Source organism: Hydra viridissima, unplaced genomic scaffold (assembly GCF_058129835.1).
Source record: "Hydra viridissima isolate aposymbiotic clone 2 unplaced genomic scaffold, HvirCarnegie_v1 scaffold_3, whole genome shotgun sequence".
In the NCBI taxonomy this organism is placed as follows: Eukaryota; Metazoa; Cnidaria; class Hydrozoa; order Anthoathecata; family Hydridae; genus Hydra; species Hydra viridissima.
In genome coordinates this window covers 99437-120313 of record NW_028324302.1, presented here as the reverse complement: position 1 = coordinate 120313, position 20877 = coordinate 99437, and the positions used below count along the sequence as shown (strand labels likewise).

The window sequence follows — 20877 nt, the reverse complement described above, 5'->3', positions numbered from 1 at the left end:
GTAGTCAAGAGGAAATTGAGTAACTAAACCTAGGTTAAGTTTTTGCAATGGTGATGGAACATCTCTTGTATGATGATCTTCATATCAAAATCATTCATGTATTCGTCAATATTTTGCGGTTTATGTGGTCCTGCATAAAGTCCAATGATAAATGGTAATTTACATTTTGATTCACATACCATCCCTGATATTGGCCAGAATTGAAAGTTTGAACTTTTGTATATATCAATGGTATCCAGATTAGTATCACGGGTATTGGTTTGACAACCTACAACAGTTGTACATTTTGTTAAATTTCGTCCACTCAAAATATCATTACTTTGTGAATTATAGAATATATTTGTAAGACGTGTGGCAACCTTTTCAAGAATTCTTCTTCTATTTGTGGAATAACACTTTCCACTATTAGCCATTTAGTTTCTGCAAATAAAATAAAAAATGTTGGAATATACCATTTTCCGTGCTTTTGGTTTAAAAATACTGTTTTACTATTGGCGTTCGGTATCGACCCAATATATTCAACTGATGGGAGTAAAACAGATTCTCTGCCGTCAGTCTTGCATATGCCGAGCCAATACAAAATGCCATCGCTAAATCGACACAATTTGCCGCCAGTAAACCAATACGATATGTTGCTTAAAATTATTTCCGACAATTTAGCAAACATTGGGCCTTTGCCGTATGCCAGCAATAAATCGATATATGATTGCCGGCAGTAAAACGCGCGTTGGGCCATTACCGTCAGTTTATAAATGTTACGTGGGTTAAGCCGAAAACCAAAATCTTCCCTTTGCAAAAAAATTATTTGAGACAGATGATGATATATCTGATGATTAATTTTTATCAACAACTTGTTTGCTTAAAACAGTAAATGTAAAAATTACTAATAGATATTCAAAAAGCAATTTAAAAATCCTTGTTTAGTTTTTCGGTAATCAGCAAAAAAAGCAGTTAATTGTGATATAAAACGGTAAAAAGTGATAGAATGCGATAAAAAGTAATAAATGTGGTAAATTTGGGATTTTTCCTTTTTAGGCTTAATTACCGCGGTAATTACGTACTTTTACGCAATTTACACAGATTTACGGATTTTTACTCATTTCACGCATTTTTACAAAGGGTCAACATATCGTTAACAGTATATCGGTGTGAACCAATAGTTCGAACTAATAACGATTTAAAATTTTAATGATGTCAAACGATATGACTTTGTCTATAAAATGAAAAATTATCGTTTGAAGCGATAACTAAATGATAACTTATCGTTTGAAACGATAATACCGGCTTTTTTTTTTATTTATTAATCGGAATACATAAAAATTACGAGAATACAGATATTTATCGGTTTAATAACGATATTTTTTACAATAATCCAACTTTTTTATTTTATAAATGCCAAATTTTAGTTCAAATATATTATAAATCTTCAAGTCGAGTAAAGATGTCGTTTTGCCTATCTCTACTGGTTTTACAAGTTAATCTTTTCCAACTGTATATATTATCTAGATGTCTAATTTCACAAAAGTTTTGTAAAGAAAAAGTGAAGCAGCATTATTCTCCAAATTGACTCCCAGGTTGAAACTGTCCCCACTCCTGACTTTTTAACATTTAATCAATCATATGCATTAGTAAACACAATATATGTTGTCAGAAAAATCTGAACTAAGTGCTAAATTTGTATACTTCCAAAATTAAAACGCATAATTTTTGGCTTTTTTTTCTTCCAAAGTTTTAATAAAGTCAGCCATTATGGTAGTCAAAATAACCCATTAATATTTATTTATTTCATTTACAAAAAAAACCTAATATAAATACCTTTGCATCACAAATGGTATTAAAGTTAATGCTTGTTTAAATTAAAATTTACCACAGCAGATTTTAGCTTTTCTCCATAACTTTTATGTCCTATGTTTCTTTTATAGTTCATCCAAGCTTTTTTAAATTTGTGATGAACTGATTCACCACATTGTTCTGCATAGCTACCTAAGCTAATATCATTGCAATCTACAAAGGTGAGAATGTGGCACACTAAAAAATGCATTTTCCAAGAAACTGTCAAGTCTTAGCCAAATACATCTTTTGTATATAGTTGAAGACTAGAAAATGAATTTTTGAAATCTTCAATTTTAAAAGAAATATCTGTACCATAGTACCCTCTGATTAATATGTAATGTGTTTTCAACCAGCTTTGAAAAGCTGTCCAAACATATTAAAGCAAAGTACAAAGTTTATCCACAACTCCCATCATAATGTGAAGCTCAGGTAGAGGAACAATATGTTCAAGAAAAGTTTCTTGAGCTTCTTTTAAGTAAATTAAGTAAGGATTTATTACACTTTTGTATTCTTGCATTTTCAATCTTTTTTTTCCACCATATACATATTGATCAGAACATAAGTCTATGGAGCACAACGTTCTTAGTTTCCCTGCTTCAAGGGAGGATTCTCCTTCACAATACAGGCAGGCAATATTGCCAGAGTGACTTGAAAATTCGAAAACACTGTTTGCACACTTTAGATCAAATGCCATACTGAAGTTCACTTCTTCAAGTTAAAGAAGAATAATGATTTTTTGGATCGAAAACATTAACAATAACTTTTTCCTGTGTAAAGTAGAACATCATTTTTTGGTTTTACTTTTAGAGAGTTCTAATGCATTTGATAGCTCCATAAAATTTTGGAATTTTGGAAAATTTTCGATATGACTTACTTTCTTTCTTTTTGACTTACAGGGTGCGTAAAAAGTTTCCGCACTTCAGTATTTACGTCGTAAATACACGTAGAACTATCATAATGTGCCAAAAGTTTAAACATTTATTCTTAATAATATACTAAACATCAAAAACAAGTCAGATCTCAAAAAGTCCTCCTTTCGTCTTGATACACGCCCTGAGGCGCTTGGGGAATGCTTCAACCGCGGCGGACACCATATCATTGTCAAGAGTGGCCCATTCTTTTTCGAGTGCTTGCCGTAGAGAGTTCAAATTGGGATGAAGAACAGCTCCAACCTTGGCCTTCATAATTCCCCAAATGGAATAGTCGAGTGGATTAAGATCCGGGCTGTTTGGAGGCCACTCTTCTCGTGTGATGAAACCCGGAAAATTGGCTTTGCACCAATCCTGGACGACCGTTGCTTTGTGGGCTGGGGCGGAATCCTGTTGAAACGTCCAAAACCGCTGTCCAAAGTGTGAATTGGTCCAAGTTAATACCTCTGTCGTCAAAATATCATCCAGGTAGTTTTGAGCTCTGATTTTCACTCGTTGATTGACAAAAACCAATGGCACCTTGCCGTCTCCTGTAATCGCTCCGAAAACAATCACTGCTTGGGGGTGAGCTGTCTTTGAAGCAATTCGACCTTTCTGGTTTGCTTCTTGAACGTTTCCAGCGATTATCCGGTCATTCTGATGGTTCACGAACTGCTCGACAGTGAAGAGGCACTCGTCCGTGAAAAGAATCGTCGAGGCGTCCGCCGGCTTCTTGAATCGCTTGAGAAGCTCCTTGCAACGGGCCAAACGAGTGGCTTTCATCCGATCAGTAAATCCGTGAGCTTTTTGAATTTTGTACGAGTATTTTCCGAGCTTTATGTGGAAGACTTGACGAACTGAACTTTCCGAAATCCCTTCATCCTCGGCCTTTTGTCTCATCGATCGTTTTGGGTTGTACCGAATCTTGTCGCGGATTTTTTTGACGATTCTACCCGAAGTTGCAGTTTTTGATCTTCCAGAACGTCGACGATCATCAATGGAACCAATTTCTTCAAGTCGCTTCAAGCAATCGTAAACCGTACGCCGCGGAATATTCAGAAGACGAGCGATCTCCGATGCTTTCTTTTTCTCTTTAGCTAGCTTCTCGATTGCGGGCCGCAAATCTCTTTATTTCGTCATGGAACCTAAAACCTTCAATATTAAAATATATTCAAAGATTAGAGAAGAGCATAAATAATGCAGAAAAATAAACGGTATGCTTTAAAATAAGGGAAATAACGTCGTTGCCAGAGGAGTGCGGGAACTTTTTACGCATCCTGTAATTTCATTTACTCCAACTGTAAAAGAGAGAAGATTTCCACCTGAAAACATATTAAATTGTTTTACACTTACAGTGCTTTTACGCTCCATTTTACGCTTTAAAAACCCAAATGCTACTTGATTTTTCTAGTCAGCTTGAAAAAAAAAAAAAATTCGGAACTGCTTAGGAATTTCGGACAGTTATTTAAGTTCAGTAATCTTATTAAGTAAAATTTCAATCAACTATTGAAATGACTAATGTTATAAAATTTATCTCCATTGTTTTAAATTGCTAACGGCATTTTCAAGATTTACCTAGCTACGATTTTTAACAGAACTTCATGAAAGTAAAAAAGTATTTAAAATGGCTTTAACATCTATTTTAATTCTATAAAAAAAATTTTAGGCATTATTGAAAATTTTGCAAAACCATGAAAATTGAAAAATTGACTTGTGTTCTTAACAAGTTGATCTCTGTTTATACTTTTGTTTTCCTTGAAAATTTTTACATTATTCTCAAAGAACTTATTAAGTAATAAGGTAAGAAACATTTGAAATTTAACATTAAAATGAACAGTGATACTTTCATATTTTTTAGCTAATTTTGTAATGTTGTTTTATATTGAAGGTGATTCCAAGTTGTTGTTCACTAAGACTTGCATTGTTTTGCCGTAAATTCAGTTGTCAAAGTATTTCGCTTAAATCACCGGCAATTTTCAAGATAAAGGTATGAAATTTTGACAGCAGTTTATGGGATAATAAAGAAACATATTTTATTTTATAAATTTTTTTGTAGGACTTAGTTTTGGTCCAGTTTTATTACTTCCAATCTTATTGCTCTGTTAAGCACTTAAGTTTAACCCAAATTTGTACACTTCACAATTACTTTAAGTACATTAGTTATCCATATAAATCAAAGATTAGTATATTTAATTGTTTGCATTGTATACTATAAGTAAGTGAAAAAAACTTTTTCATCAAATAAAAATCCCTTAGGGGCTAACAGAATGTTTAAAAGTTGCACTAAAATATTTATAATTATGCAAAGATTGATACATTAGGTATTTCCTTGAAACTTTCTTTTATGTAAAATTAAAAAAAATATTTCTCTCAGCCAATCAAAATGCCGAACCACGCCAGAACTCATGAGGAAAATCAGAAAATTGTTTGCCTGATTTGTCTTAAAAACTGCTCAAGACAACTGACAGCATTTATGTGGGAGCAAATCAGCAAAATCTATGGAGTCAGTTAGGGTTAATAGGGTTAATAATAAAGCTGATTCTCACATTCCTCAAGGTAATGTAGGGTTGATTTTAATTGTATGTATATAGGGAAACCAGTTTTATTGTGGTATTGCAATGAAATTAAAAAGCTTGCTTGCTTTTAATTGATTTATTTAAACTGCCTGTTCTCATAAAAACCACAGCTTTACTAGCAAAACCATTGAGGTACAGCAATATTTCTCTGACTTATGAAAATCACTTTTTATGCTTAAAGGTATTTGTGAAGCCTGTAGAACAATGATGAGGCGTAAAGGTGAAAGGCAAGATATCACTCTTCCCCCTCTGTTTGACTTCACAACTATTTCTGTCAGAACGGAAACACGAGGTCATGTCTGTGATTGCCTCTTGTGTAAAGTTGGACGATTACAAATGAATGAAAAGCATCCACTTGATGAGACAAAAGCTGAAGAAAAAAACACTCCTTTGAGATGCAATTATTGCCTTAGTCCAATTGGTAAAGGTTTAGCACACACCTGCAACCAGTTTACCTTTAGAGAGAATCTCAAGGGTTTGGAAGCCCGAGATGCAATGGCTGCCGAACAGATTGCTGCCACTGTAATCACAAACAAGGAAGCCTCACCCCATGGGGCTGTTCGTCTTTCTAAGGCTTCTGGAGGTCATGCATTTCCCATTACGCCAGGTAATTAAAAATTTATTACTATATATAGTACAGAGCTCACAACAAGTTATTTTTGTTCAAAATTCACCATAATTGATTGTTTTTTTACTTGCAAATATCATCAGAATTTTAGTTTTTGAAGGAACTAAATAGAGGCTTTAGTTTTCAGCAACAAAAACTGTATTTAGAAGTAAGTTATCTAAAATATTTTAATCCTTTAAAAAAAAAGAAATTCCATTTTAAGGCCCAAGTGGAGCTTCCTCAAAACCTGCTTCTTTGTTTTTGACTACTCAAGACCTTGTGAATGTTCAACTGAATACTGGATTGTCCAATCTTGGCATCAAGAGATTGGTCAGTACAGTTAACCAAGCATCAGTTGGAAAACTAGTTGAGCCTAACTTTGCATCAAAGTTCCTAGCTGTTGGACAACAGCTCAGTGAGTTCTTCACACACACACAAATCAAGGGGTCAAGCACTAAAGGGGACTCTAGAGATTTTACAGTTGCTCACTGTAAGAGCTTGTCGGATCTTCTCAACAGAGTTCTTACCTCTCGGAATATTTCTTCTGAGCCCCTGGTCAAGCTTGGCATTGATGGAGGCAAGGGGTTTATGAAACTTTGTCTTACAATTGTTGAGAAGAGCTCTGCAGTAAATAAGGAATCTTAGTTCATCTGCTAAAAGATCCTTAACGCAGCGAGTTGCCAAAGACACTGGAGTGAAACATCAGATGCTACTAGCTGTTGTTGAAGAGTTTCCAGAAACATATGAAAGTGTTCACCAAGTATGGGCACTTGTTGGTTGCGATGCTGTGAATCTTTTCATCGCATGCAATCTGAAAATGGCCAACATTCTCTGTGACCTACAGGCTCACTCCAGCTTACACCCCTGTGCCTGGTGTGATATTGATGCAAACAACCTTGAAAATGCAGGAACATTTCGAACTTTGGGCTTCCTTAGGAAAACTATATATAAAACTAACTTAACTGACGCCCAAATTTTAATTTGTTTTGCTGCTTTGCACACAAAACAGTATCGAGGAAGATTATTACAAGTAGCTACAGGTGAAGGTAAATCAACTATTGTAAGTATATTAGCTATAGCTCATGCATTAAAAGGTCAAAATGTAGACATTATAACAAGCTCTCCTGTTTTAGCAGAAAGAGATGCTAAAGAAAATGCTAAATTATATAAAATGTTTGCTTTAAGCACTGGTAGTAATAGTGACAAATCCATCTACATTAAAGGAGCAAAAACTTGCTATAAAAATGATGTGGTTTATGGAGATGCTGCTCAGTTTCAATTTGATACTTTAAGAGAGGAGTATAGTTGCCTCGGTACTTTATCGACAAGAAAGTGTGAGGTTGCAATAGTTGATGAAGTAGATTGCATGTTAATTGATGATAGTTCTAAGATTGCCAGACTTCCAAGTACTATGGCTGGCATGGATCAGTTACAACCCATATATCACTTTTTATGGCAAAGACTTACCTCCTTACAAGATCGATTAATCAATATTAATGGCAAGGAATATATAGTATATGGAAAAATAAAATTTAATCAAGATAAAATAGTTTTGGAATATGCAGATGATAAAGGAGATATGTTTCAAATTTCCGATTTAAAAAAATTTATTGACTCTGGTGGTTCCTTAAATGGTATTGGTGAGGAGATTAAAGGTGACCCTAATGTATATCTTAACCAACATCTACAGCACTACTTAACTGCTTTAACATCAGATGAAAATATCAGCTCAGAAAACGTCATACGTTTTGGTATTAAACCAGAAGGTAAAATTAAAATACCAAACAACCTTAAGGAGTTTGTTAAAACACAAATTCACAAATGGGCTAGAAATGCTATTGAAGCGTTTAACTATCAAGAAACAGTCCATTACGTTGTGCATGAAGGCATGATTATGCCCGTAGACTTTAACACCACCGGTGTTGTGCAAAACTCCACTAACTGGAGCGATGGCTTGCATCAGTTTTTACAAATCAAGCATAACTTGAGAATGACTTCTGAGACTCTTACTACCAACTTTCTATCAAATATCGGATATTTTAAAAGATATCAAAATAATCTTTTTGGTCTTACCGGAACGCTTGGATCTGTAAAAGCTAGAGAAGTACTATCAAGAGTTTACAACGTGGATCTAGTAAATATTCCTCCTTTACATCAAAAGCAATTTATACAACTTCCGGATATAATTGCACTAAATTATGAGCTATGGCTTCATGAAATTACCAATTCTACTATTCGTGAAGTAAATAAGGCTAGGGGAACATTAATTATTTGCAACACTATTGAGCATGCACGAATTATTTCTCAAAGCCTTAAGAAAAAATATAGAGCAGAAGCAATCAAGCTTTATGACATGAATAATATGAATCAAGAGAAAGATATAGAAAAGGTTAGCCCTGGAGAGATTATAGTTGCAACAAACTTAGCTGGGCGTGGTACAGATATTAAAACTGATGATATTGAAGAAAATGGAGGGTTACATGTTATCATAACATTTATGCCTCCTAATCAACGAGTTGAGGAACAAGCTTTCGGCAGAACCTCAAGGCAAGGCAAACGTGGCACTGGTCAAATGATATTAAATACCCAAAATATAGCACATACTTCAAAGGAAGCTAGAGATAAAGATGAAGTAGAAAGTCTTGAAATATTTACAAATTTAGAACTTAAAACAATAGAAACAAAAGATAAGCTGTTTAATGAATTTTGCAATTTATTAATGGATAAAAGAGCTGAGATTAGAAAAGAAAAAAGTCCTATAACTAAAGTATGGGAAAATATCAAGGACCTATTCATCAACGTGATGCCATCAGTCTATGAAGTTAACGTGCTCTCTGCTATTGAAGAACAGTGGGCAGTGTTTTTAAGAAAAACTGGTGATGGGACAATAAAAATTGAACAAGCCGATTGTGAGTATAAAGATTTCGCTATACAAGTTACAAGTGATTACAAAAGTGGAACTATAATAAAGAATCCTTATTATCACATAGCTATAGCAAACGATTTTATGTTAAATAACAGTAGCAAATATGAAGAAGCTAAGGATCATTATGAAAAAGCTATTGAACTTGATGAGAATTTTAGTAGTGCAGCTTTTGTAGGTAAAGCGTGGTACTTTCTTCAAGGCAAAAAAAGTTGGCTTGCTGAGGGAGACATCAAGGGACATAAGCATGTTGATAATTATAAACATAAAAGTATTGATAACCTTAATAAAGCTCTATATATTTTAGGTAAAGAGATGGGTACTTTTAATTTTATCCTATCTTATTTGTATCATCAAACGAGCGATATTCAAACTGATTTATCTAAGCAAATAATTCAAAAAACAAGTCTTTTAGGTTCCTATATTAAAAGCATTCAGAAAGCTATATCTGTTATCAAAAAATCTCAAAGGTTAGTTGACATTAAAGGGATTAAAGAAAACCAAAGTATATCTTACTTTGAGCTAGAAAGAAATAAAAATAGTCTCATGATTCAAAAACTTAGTGATCTTGCAAATTATGATCATTTTGAAGTTACATTTAATGATTTAACTGTAAGAAATGACAGTGGTAAAAAAGATCAAGCTATTGAAACTATAAATGTAGCATTTAAAGGTTATCATGGTCCGAGTAATAACATTGTAGAAAAGGCAGTTAAGACTTTAAGTACATCTTGTATACTAAATAAAGAATACAACGATGTTTATATCACTACCAACCATATAAATGCTGAAATGCTACGTGCTCTACTAAATCCTGATATTGAAGTTGCAGAAACAACCAAGGAAGTTGCAATAAACCACCTAAAAAGTGTTTTTTTTGGAAGGTATTTTCCATCACAGCATGTTAACTTAACTATTATTGGCGAAGATAATTTAAGAGACATTAAGAATTCTTTACCAATAGCATTAGCAAGAGACATTATCAGAGCAGAGAGTGATAAATATCGCTTCAGTTTAAGTTTTTTAAATCCTGGTAAAATATCTGACAATGAAGTTATGGAAGAAGTAACGAAAGAAATGGCGCTAAAGCAGCTAAAAAACCGTATTACCATTTTTCAAAGTTATTCATTACCTACTTCTCTGGTTAACTTAACTATTACTTCAGAAGACGGAACAAATCCACAGGTAGCAGAAAATATCGAAAGAAACAAAGCAATAGATATTATCAACAAAGAGATTGGTAAATGTCGTTTTAATTTAACATTTATAAATGAAAACGAAACAGCTGCTACTATTCAAAAGCATAAAGTTAGTTTTGACTTGAATTTTTTTCAACTACCCTTAAGCATTGCTCTTGAAAAAATTGAAAGGACAGAATTTGAATCTGTTACACTTGAAATGCAGGGTACCCCAGAACACCTGCTTGAAGCTGTTAGGTCTTCAAATAAACATGTTCAGGTTTTAAGCACCAAAGAAGAAGGTTTTATTTATAATACATTAGATTCGAAAAGTGCTCTAAAAAAGATACAAAAAGAAAAAGTTAAATCTATTAAACTTGATAGTTTAAACAAAGAAGAAGCGCAGCAAATTGTTAAATTATGTCCAGAATCTAAATTTGATATTATTCTGGTTTCAGTAAATCAGAAATCTGCAATTAATGCTCTAAAAAATTTTGAAGGCGAGGGATATGTTCATGCTACTTTTAAAAAACTGGATAATGTTAAAGCAAGAGAACTTATTTCCAAATTTAGAGAAGCAAATCAAGAGTTTTCTATTACATTTAAAAATTTAAAACACTCGCAAGCGAAGCAATTAATACAAAAAGCTTCAATAGAACAAGAAGAAATAGAAATCACTAAAATTAAAAATTTAAGTGAACTTACTTTGGAAGAACATAAACCTGTTCTTGAACTTCAAGAATATGCCGCAAGGGGAATTGAAAACTTATTAGAAATTAATGAAAAAAGATTCATTCCTTGGAGGAGTATAGCTATTGTAAGTGTTCTTGCAGCTATTCAAACAACAGTAGTTGTAGCACTAATTGCGTCGGGCTTTGGTGCCACTGTAGGATTAGGATTAATTGCTGAAGGAGCTGCTGATTTGTTTACAGCATATAGAGCCTATAATACAAGGCAGTTTAGTTGGATGGATTATGGGGCACAAAAAGCAGTAAGTCTTTTTATATCAGCAATTTCAATGGGATGGGGAGCAATAAAAAGTGCTGGAAAAGGAGCAGTAGTTCTTGCAGAGGAGATAGGAACAGAGGCAGTTGAACAAGCAGCAACACAAGCTATAACAAATATAGAAACTATTAGGCAAACAATGGTACAAACAGGACAAAATCTAAAAGCCTTAGCTTTAAAGCAGTTTGGAGTAACTTTGGGAGAAATGGTATTAAGAGAAGGTTTGACAATTGCAGTAAATTCTCTGTCACACTTAGTGTTGGAACAATTTAAACCAGAAATTTCTAGAAACATCCAAATCAAAGTACAAGCCAAATTTTGTGGGCCGTTATTAAAAATGGTGCGTATGATGTATGCAGCAGATATACTTATTAAGCATGCTAATTTTAAAACAAAAATTGATAACTTGGTAGCGAATATAGTCAATCATAAGAATAACACCGTTTTACGTAAGCTATGGGATTCTATAGGTATTATTGGATGCAACTATATTGTATCAAAAGCTTTTAAAGTAAATGGCGCACTTAGTGCAAGCATTATCAGTACGTTAACTGAGATAAATAAACTTGTGATAATAATAGATCAAGTATTTGATAATCTAATGAAAAACCTTACTCGGCTTGAGAAGGAATCTCTGCTGATACCGCATTTAATCATTCACAAATGCGAAGTAAGTATGTCAGATGCAAAAGAAATTTGTGCGTTACTTAAAGGACAATGTGTGATAGGAAAAGATGGCCATTTAAACCCTTCAGCTTTTGAGAATATTTCAACCTCTCAGAAAACAAAGAAACATAGCCAAAGCTCTGCTCTGCTTAACTCATCAGAAACATTTGAATTTCAAGACTCAGCAAAAAAAGTTACTCAAATAGACAAGATTGATCTTAATGATAAGTATAATTCTCATAAATCTAATGTGATTGATTCTCTAAAGTCATTTTATCAATGTAAATTGCGTTTTGAAATAAGCGATTTTAGTGTAATTATGAAGTCCGTTTCAGATGTAATTACTGATCAGATTTTAGTAGTTGTAGAATCACGCTTGATTTCCCCTTGGAGTAGTTATGGCATAGGTGCACTGACAAATACTATATCAACAGAAATTCAAAGTAGCATTATAAAAAGTCAGCTCGATTGCGAAATAAAATCTTCTGAGGAAAATCGTGAGAAGTTAGAGCAAAAACAAAATAAAACATCTGAAGACTTAAGTGAAATAGAAAAATTAAAAGCTAACCTTGCAGAAAATAGACATTTGAACAGAACAAATAACACTGTTGCTACCTTGATTGGTCTTGAAGCGAAAAAATATATTGCTGCATACGAGGTAAGAAAATATGCACAAAAAGTAAAAAATGGTAAACCTTTAGATCTTGCTGAGCTATTTACTATGGCTACTGCAAACTGCATAAATATCAAAGTAGTAGATTATCCAGATTATCAAGTAACTGAAGAAGATAGGAGTAAGGATATTAAAATTCTAGCCTGTATTAAAGGTGAGAGAAATTCAACTGACTTTTTTCAGATGATTGACTCAAATGGTAATATTTTAAGTCAACTTGGTGATGGCTATTCTGTTTTTGAAAGCTTAACAGGCAAATCTGTAGAGCAGCTTCGGAATGAAATGGCGCTTGCTTTAGAGAATAATTTTGAAAATTTTGTAAAATCAATAAAAGCACAAAAATGGGTAAAAATTCACCACCCAGAAAAACTACAACAATGGATTAACAATTATCATATCGACAAAGCAAAACAAGTTAACAAAACTTATTTTCCACAAGGCACTTCTGTTTTTTCTGGTCTCAAAGTTTTACGAGAGGTAATTGAAATGGCACCAGGAGAGGTAAAAACGCATCTAGAAAAAATGAAGGAAGAAATGGCTAAAAGTGAAAAGGCTATAAGCGAAGAAAAAACCGTTTTTTAAAAAGAGGTATTTAGGAAAGGTAAGATTTTGGATAACAAAGATTCAGAAATTTTAAAAACTATTTTTCAAGATGGCAAAAATTTAGACATCATGCAAGTCATAACTCTTGAAACAAAGATGTTTTCAATGTTAGATCCTACTAACATGAACAAAGTTATTATCAAACCTTTAGAGTTGCCAACTAATGAACATTTAAAACAGCATTTTTTATTTAAAGACTTAGTTATTCAAGACTTTGTAAAAGAACAGTCGCAAATTAAGGGATACTTAACCCAATAAAGCATCAATCCAAAACTTTTAGATCATTTGCCAGTTATTTTAACAAAATTACCTGATTTTGGTGATATTTATGCTAGTCCACAAAAGGATGGTTTGTTTGTTTGGGTAAGAAACCATTAGAGATGCTCGTAAAAGACTCAGAACTAATGAAAATTTTAGTAGAAAATCTTTTATTTATTCCAGATTCAGCCAATAGAGTAATAGGTACCATTCCATCTGTACAGAAATTAAGGGTCAATTTTCAATACCATAGTAAAATTCTTGATATTTTAGTTAATATGCTATTAAACCGGAAACTTCAGAAAAAATACAGTGAGCGATTTAAATGAAATTGATTTTATAAAACTAACGGAAACCTTACTCAATACACTGAATGAACCAGTTAAAGTTTTAATAAAGTTTTAGAAGTGCGTTCTGAAGAAGGCTAATGTAATAATTTTGTTATTGGAATGATTGAGCAAAATTATAAAATAATCGTAATAATCAGAATGGTGATATTTCTAACAGCTATAAACGCCAATTAGAAAATTATGGAATAACTATTAAAGACTTATCACAAATTGCTTATATTTTTCCTGCTCCAACAGAAAATACTGATATATTAAGAAAAGTATTAAATCAATTTATTGAAATGATTAAAGAGTTAATTTCTATGGTTGAACATTACTTGTATATCCTTAGAATATTATTTGTAAACTATGGAAATTTATTTGTTAACCGTAGAAATTTATTAGTAAATCTAAATCTAAACTACAGAATTGTATTTGTAAACTACAGAATTGTATTTGTAAAATTGTATTTGTATTTGTATGCCTTTTTCAGCAGTCTTTATCATGTATTTTACAGGATAAAGTTTTAAAACCACTAAATCTTTCTGGTGATCTGGCTCATATTGTTCCTGCTTTATTAAAGCACTCAAATGAGCATCATCGCTGTCATTTATCTTAGTAAAAGGACAAATATGATGATGTGGGGACATTTTTTCTTAACTTAATTTAAGAAAATTTTGAGATTAAAACATACAGTAAAAAAAACACTACCAAGTTTAAAGACTTAACCAGTAAATTGGCTGGTGTATAATGATATGAAATTGGTGATGAAACTGCAGAAGTCTTTAATAGTTTGTTATTGAGTAAGAAAAATATAAAACCTGTAGAAAAATTGTTAGATTTGTAAAAAAAAAGCTCAATGGCAAGTTTATCAAAATGTGCTTGTAAATTTATTGAAAAAAATGTTGACTTAGAGCAATATTTGAAAAATAATGAAGAGAACTTTGTTAAAATAGTAAAAGCTGTGGTTGATAAAGTTCCTACGCTCCAACACTACCTTAATGGGCTAGATGTAGGAAAATTAGTTGACAAAATTTTGTATATTATATTTTAAAAGATCCAAAGGGTATTAGAGAACTAATTGAAAGTTATAAAAAAAAGGTAATGTTGCACTAAGTAAAAAAATTCTTGCATGTTTATATAACGATTCTGGATTTACAAAAGCTTTGTACATTGCTGCAACCAATTTTTGTTTAGTGCAGGAAAATCCACACAGCAAAAACTAGTGAATAGACTGGTTACCCAGTTATCAAAGTTAGCACTAGATTCGTTCCGACAGATAACAGTGTTTGATTCTGTACAAGATGAATTACAAAACATCACCTCTTTAAATGAACAAGACCAGAGCAAACTTAATGAATTAATGACTAGAAATATTTTATTTGATGGAATTGCTATTAGACCTGCTCAATCAGATAACTTAGAGCTTAAGGGTAATAGCTTTGTTAAGTCTACAATTTCTAATACATCGTTTAAAAATACAGCTTTCAAAAATATATCATTCATTGTTGCCACATTATACAACCTCAATTTTAATGATGCTGAAACTGATGCGTCTACTTTATCAAGTAAGATAGATTCTTTAAGAAAAAATGGAGCTAGCTTGACAGAAACCAAAGTTATTGGTGATACATCAGGCGTTGACTTATCAGGTGTTATTTTAAAAGGTGCGGATTTGACTAAAGTTACTTCTATGAAAAATGCAAATCTTGATAGCACTAATTTGTTGTAACTGATTTACTGATCGATACATATAACCTTGAGAAGTCTAAATTTAGTAAAGGTATTGTAACTGAGGAAATTATAGCACGACAAAAAGTTAGAGTGGTTGTAGAAATTTTAGATAGAATTGCTGAAGAAAACAGAAAGCTCAGCTTATTAAAGCAATAAAAGAACTGAACCAAGATATTTCTATAGCAGGCACATTTCTTAGGGAAACTTTAGAAGTAACTCCAAGTGACATAAATAAAAGCTTCCCTATCAAACTGGAGGAATTAAAGCATGTTTCTGATTACCTAAGAAAGACTTACTCTATTATAACCATTTTATATGAAAATAGAAATAATCCCCAAGCACTACCAATTGCTATGACTGCTAATTTGATGGTTAATAACATTAATGCAAAGTTATTTGGTAAATGGAATAACACAGGTAAAGATGGCTATATAATAAAACAATTGATGAAACGGGTGATGAATAAATTTTTCCAAGAAAACTTCGGGACTGGGCCGAACAGCTTATTAAAAAATCTTAAATATGAACAATTACTAATTCACATAGCCGATTAACAAAAATCTAGATCAAAATATACAACCGTTAGAATAATTCAGCAAGTTGTAACTATCAACTATACAGAAGGAGGTATTTATCTGCCTACTAATGTATTTAATGACGTTTTGATAAATAAATTAAATGTAAAAATTAGTTGCAAATTAGTGGAAAATAAGCTTAATGAACAAGTATTAAATCCATAGCTGATCAAATAGGAATAAATCTATTTGGCGAAGGAGCAAAGGCTGCTAGAAAAACTGAGGTTAATCTTATTTAGGAAAACTTAAGAGATGCTTTTTATAAGATTAAAGCAGAGAATAATGAAACGGATTATCTGAGATGATAAATTAAAGATTAAATGTAATAGTTGGTAATGTACTGAAAGCTTGGTAAAGCATTTACACAAGGAAAGGATTAACAGAACTATATTATAATCACTCAACATTAACTAAGAGTGGTTTGGGGCATGCTTATGGAGGCATGTATCTTGAAGAAGCTAAGATAAGAGAGATTTTGTTAATTTAGAAAAGAAATTAGTTAAACAATTTGGATACATTAAGGGTTTGCTTAAGATAGATAATATTACTTGAGAATTGGAAGAAAATCAATCAATCAGGATTAAATTGTTTAACAACATTACTGTGATACCAGGAAATTTAAAAATTGTTCAAAATCCAGCATATTATCTTAATTCTTTAAATTTGAAGCCAACCACAGCATTTAGTGTACATAAAACTATTAACAAAGCTATAGAAGATACTAAAGTTCAAAGTACATTTTAGGATGATCGCATTTTTGCTGAAGATGGTAACAATTGTTATTAATATTATAGTGAGGGAGATGGCTGTAGGTTTCTTTTAATGACTACGTATGAGTTATTTAAACAATAATAATATACATGCTACTGTTAGTGAAGAACATGTTGCTTTTTGAGAAAATAATAGTTTGGTTTAGATCTTTATTACAGGAACCTTTTTGATCAATACATAACTATGATATGGCCAGAATAAGTGAAGTTATTGAAATACTAATAGATCAAGAAAGGCTAGATAAGATAAAACAGCAACTTAAAAATACTTGGCAAGTTCAAACTCAAAAAGTAAAGGAGTGAGACTTGGGGATAAAAATTGCTAGTTAAAGTTCATTGTATATAAATATGTTGTTTGAAGTATTAAATAAAGTATTAGGGAATATACAAAGGAAGAGTTAAATTATGCATATCAATTTATACCAGAAAACGTTAAATAGTAAAATATATATTAGTTGTATAGATTCATTGAGAATGTTTCAAAATAATTTTGGTACAACAGAAATATAGATTAAGATTTATTCAGCTTTGTCGATCAACCATGTTAAGTATTAAAAACAAACAAGTTAAAGTTTCAATTTGTATTGATAGCAATTCAGTTGAAAGGTCACGTAGGTTGGCAATAGCAACGACAATAATCTTGCTCATTAAAGCAGTATTTAGAAACTAAAATAAGATATTAAAATTAGAAACTTAATTGTGAAATTAAAATTACTAATTGAAGTTACAATTCAATAATACAAATCAAAATTACGAAACAAATTTACAAATTAATATCACAAATTAAAATTACTAATTTATATTAGAATGTTAAATTTGAAATTTGAATAAGATAAAAAAAATAAAAGGTTATATTAGATATGTAAATTAGAAATCTGTGTTAGAAAATTAAATAAGAAATTAAAATGATGAAAAATAATTAAAAACTTAAAGTCGTTAATTTCGTAATTTTAATTAAAAACTTAAGGAATTCTAAATTAGAAATGTAAATTAGAAATTCTAATTAAAAATCTTAATAAGAATATTAAATTTGAAACTGAAATTAGAACATTTAGTAAGAAGTTTAATAAGAGACTTCAATTAAAAAAATTAAATAAAAAATAATTAGAAAATTAAAATGGAAGTCTAAATTAGAAATTTAATTTAGAAATTCATAATAGAAATTTCTATTGGAAATTTAAATTATGAAAACTAATTTAAATTTGTAATTTAAATTAGAAGCTTACAGAAACTGAAAGTAGAAACTTTAATTTCAAGACAACCCACTTTCCTCCCCAATGGACGTTTTGTTGCGTTATATTAAATTCGTTCAAAACATATTGATGGAGTTCAAAAAAAGTACATTTTTCTTCAAAAAAGATTTTCTTGTTTTAAAGTAAAGACCATTTAAAGTTAATTTAGGTGGTAAATGGGGAGTTGGAATTTTAAAATTTGGTTAGTAATCGAAAATCTGTTGCTGAATTTTAATATAATTTATGAAAGAACAAAAAAACAAAGTTACTATTTTAAGAGACGTTCAAGGCTGGAGGCAATTATAGGTCGAGGCGGGTTGGGTAAGCTCCAATTACCCTATTTTTTTGCAAAACATCATTGTTCAACACCTCTACAACAAACTAGAAACTTGAGCCAGCCTCATGCCTCTTAATTACTTCATTTATTAGCTCATCTTAGTTATCTTGAACAACAAAATTCCTGGGCACTCCATTAAAATATGTGATGCCTCCACAGGCCCCAAAGAAAAAAGGTCTCTTTATATTTTTGGAATGAGAAAATGTTTTCTAATGCTAATTTAAAGAAATAACTTTTGGAGAGGTGTTGTAAGGTGTCAGAGTCTGTTTCTATGCACCGTACTTAGTAGACTTAGTTGTTTGATTTAACAACTCTAAACTTATGAGCAAACTTCTTATCGGACCTTAGAAAAATATAATGTAAAAAGTATTTTAATCGTTAAAAAAAATTAAATACTTAAGTGAAAATTAAGTTGCAGTTAACAATATTTTTCATATTTAACAAGATAAACTCAAATTGCAAAAGTATTACGATCAAAGCAAAATCTTAGTCATTCGATGGTTTTTGAACAATGTTGATTATAAACATATTTTTAACATTGCAAAATGTTTACAGACAACAAGCGCACGTAGTAGGGAAAATTTTAGAAGTCCGTTCCTTTACTTCGTCACTATGCTATCGCAATCATCACTTGAAGGTTCGTTGAATTTCGTAAACCCTCCATTTGAATAATCGCACAAGTCGATAGATTGCTTGGCTAAAAGAAACAAAAACAGCAAGCTAAAATACAAAATCAGAACACTTTCTTTAAAAAAAAAAAAAAACTCTCACCAGGTTTTATTGAAGAATTCAGGGTCAGCTAGAGGCTTCTGCTATTTACTTTTATCATTATAGCAATATTTAGCTTTTGGCTTCCATCAACATTTCCTTTTAACATTTTAGAGGCATTTTTTACATCAAATGTTCAAAGAAAACCATCAAGAAAAGCATTTGATGCAGTAAGCAGTTATCGTTTCGATGCACCGGCTTCAAACCATTTGTAAACGTGAGCAAAAGAAACACAGACTTGCCAGAAAATGAGGCACGCAAATAACTCCCGAAAAGAAAACAAAACTTCCTCAAAATATAAAAATACTTTCCAGCCTAGTATATTTCTGAAAGGGGTATGTTTTCTGAGTGCTGTTTTCTTTTGTATGATTGAAATGCAATTCTATTGATGGTATGCAACACCAAGTTTGACCAAGTACCGGTTTGTATAGACTTAACATACAATCCTGCTTGTAATTCACGAAAGAGTAGCTTACTAGAAAAAACTAAATATTGAGTCTATAGCAAAAAAACACACACAAAACAACTTCACGTTATTCTACCGCATGGACAGGAGAGATGGAGACGCCTTGATCAACGTAAGGGTTAGGGTTAAGGTGCCCACGAGGGGCATCCTTCAATTGTAAAGCGCTTTTAGATGGACATGTCTAGTCGTCTCGTTGCATCGACCTAGAGGAGCTTTGGATTAGGGTTAGGGTTAGGGTTAGTTGCTTTTTTGTTTGTAGCCTCCCTTCTCGGTAAGGTTCAGATCTCACAGGACCCCGGCCACAAATCCAGGGTGATTCTCCAGGCCTCCCAGCACGGGCCGGCAAGGGTAACGGTCCCACTCGACCCAGCGGTGCGGGTTTGAAAGTCTCCGGTGGCGGTCCACACGGTGCAAACTGATAGAGGTGGCTCCTCAGGCCGAACGGCATGGGTTGACCGGAGACCAGCCATGAGCCGCAGAGTGCAACTTATCCGAAGCGGCTTCACCAAACCGAACGAGGTATGGATGGCCAGAGACCAGTCGGGAACCACAAAGTGCAAGTTATCGGGAGCAGTTCACCCGGCCGAACGACGAGGGTTTCACCTGGAGCAACCGACCAGAACTGCAAAGTGCAAATTATCCGAAGCAATTCCCCAGACCAGGAGGCGAAAGTTGACCAGGAACCCCGCCATGAGCTATTAAGTGCAAATTACCCGTAGCAGCTCGCCCAGCTGCTCGGCGAGGACGGTCAGGCATCCAGGGTCACCTTCCCAAAACCACTGAAGTTCGGCTACTCAGGTGGAACACATAAGGCCGTGGAAGCCCAAGTGGAAGGAGAAGGAAGGAGCTCGGTTAGATCTAGTGTTAGTGTAGCATTGATAAAAAATCAAAAAAGGACAGGTGTCCAGGAGAGGGTTTATTATGCAGAGAAAGTGTTGGGAAGGCTCGGGTACAGACTGTTGACCCAAAGCCATTAAGTAACGCATGGGGTGCGCATTGGAGTGTATAAAGGTGCAGGGTGTCAGGTGCGAGGGGTGACTGCGTGGTGTGGGGAGACTGCGTGGTGTGGGGAGAGGTGAGCACCTGCGTGGTGCAGGAGATCTAGGGATGGGGTGAGGGTTTTGGTGTGTCTATTATTTATTATTTATTTTTTATTATTATGTTTTTTTAGTTTTTTATAATTTATTGTTTATTGTATGTTGCGTGAAATATACCATATTTATTTATTGTTTATTATATGTATTATGCTAATTTTTATATGTAATTTGTTGTAATATTTATTATTGTGGTCTATTATTTGCTATTCATTGTATGTTATTATTTGTTATATATATGTATTGTTGTTGTTATATGTTATGTACTAATGTTATATTATACTATGTTGTATGGTTAGGGTTATTTATTATTATTAGTTGTGATTATCTGTTATGTGTTTT

The 20877-nt window shown here is 32.6% G+C and overlaps 2 protein-coding genes across 3 annotated transcripts; both read left to right on the top strand.

The window, feature by feature from the left end:
- Window positions 1-4327: 4327 nt before the first annotated feature.
- Window positions 4328-6569, top strand: LOC149890470 (uncharacterized). Of its 2 annotated transcripts, XM_090083089.1 has the most exons (4): window positions 4328-4541; window positions 4630-4728; window positions 5499-5924; window positions 6148-6569. In XM_090083089.1, exons 3-4 carry the CDS (start codon window positions 5522-5524, stop codon window positions 6567-6569), a joined length of 825 nt encoding a protein of 274 aa, XP_089939215.1. In that variant the 5' UTR covers window positions 4328-4541; window positions 4630-4728; window positions 5499-5521. The 2 variants fall into 2 exon arrangements, 1 of the variants encoding a protein (XP_089939215.1); XR_016451127.1 differs by lacking the exons at window positions 5499-5924; window positions 6148-6569 and adding an exon at window positions 5116-5221.
- A 61-nt stretch (window positions 6570-6630) lies between these two features.
- On the top strand, window positions 6631-14109 carry LOC149890469 (uncharacterized). Its single transcript, XM_090083088.1, has one exon. It carries the CDS (start codon window positions 6631-6633, stop codon window positions 12949-12951), a length of 6321 nt encoding a protein of 2106 aa, XP_089939214.1. The 3' UTR covers window positions 12952-14109.
- Window positions 14110-20877: the final 6768 nt, after the last annotated feature.

Bases quoted from the DNA above. Each gene is read 5' to 3' on its own strand.
- LOC149890470 (XM_090083089.1), top strand. From the start codon at position 5,522: ATGATGAGGCGTAAAGGTGAAAGGCAAGATATCACTCTTCCCCCTCTG. The intron at 5,925-6,147 runs GTAATTAAAAAT...TTCCATTTTAAG, and splicing joins TGCATTTCCCATTACGCCAG to GCCCAAGTGGAGCTTCCTCA.
- LOC149890469 (XM_090083088.1), top strand. From the start codon at position 6,631: ATGCTACTAGCTGTTGTTGAAGAGTTTCCAGAAACATATGAAAGTGTT.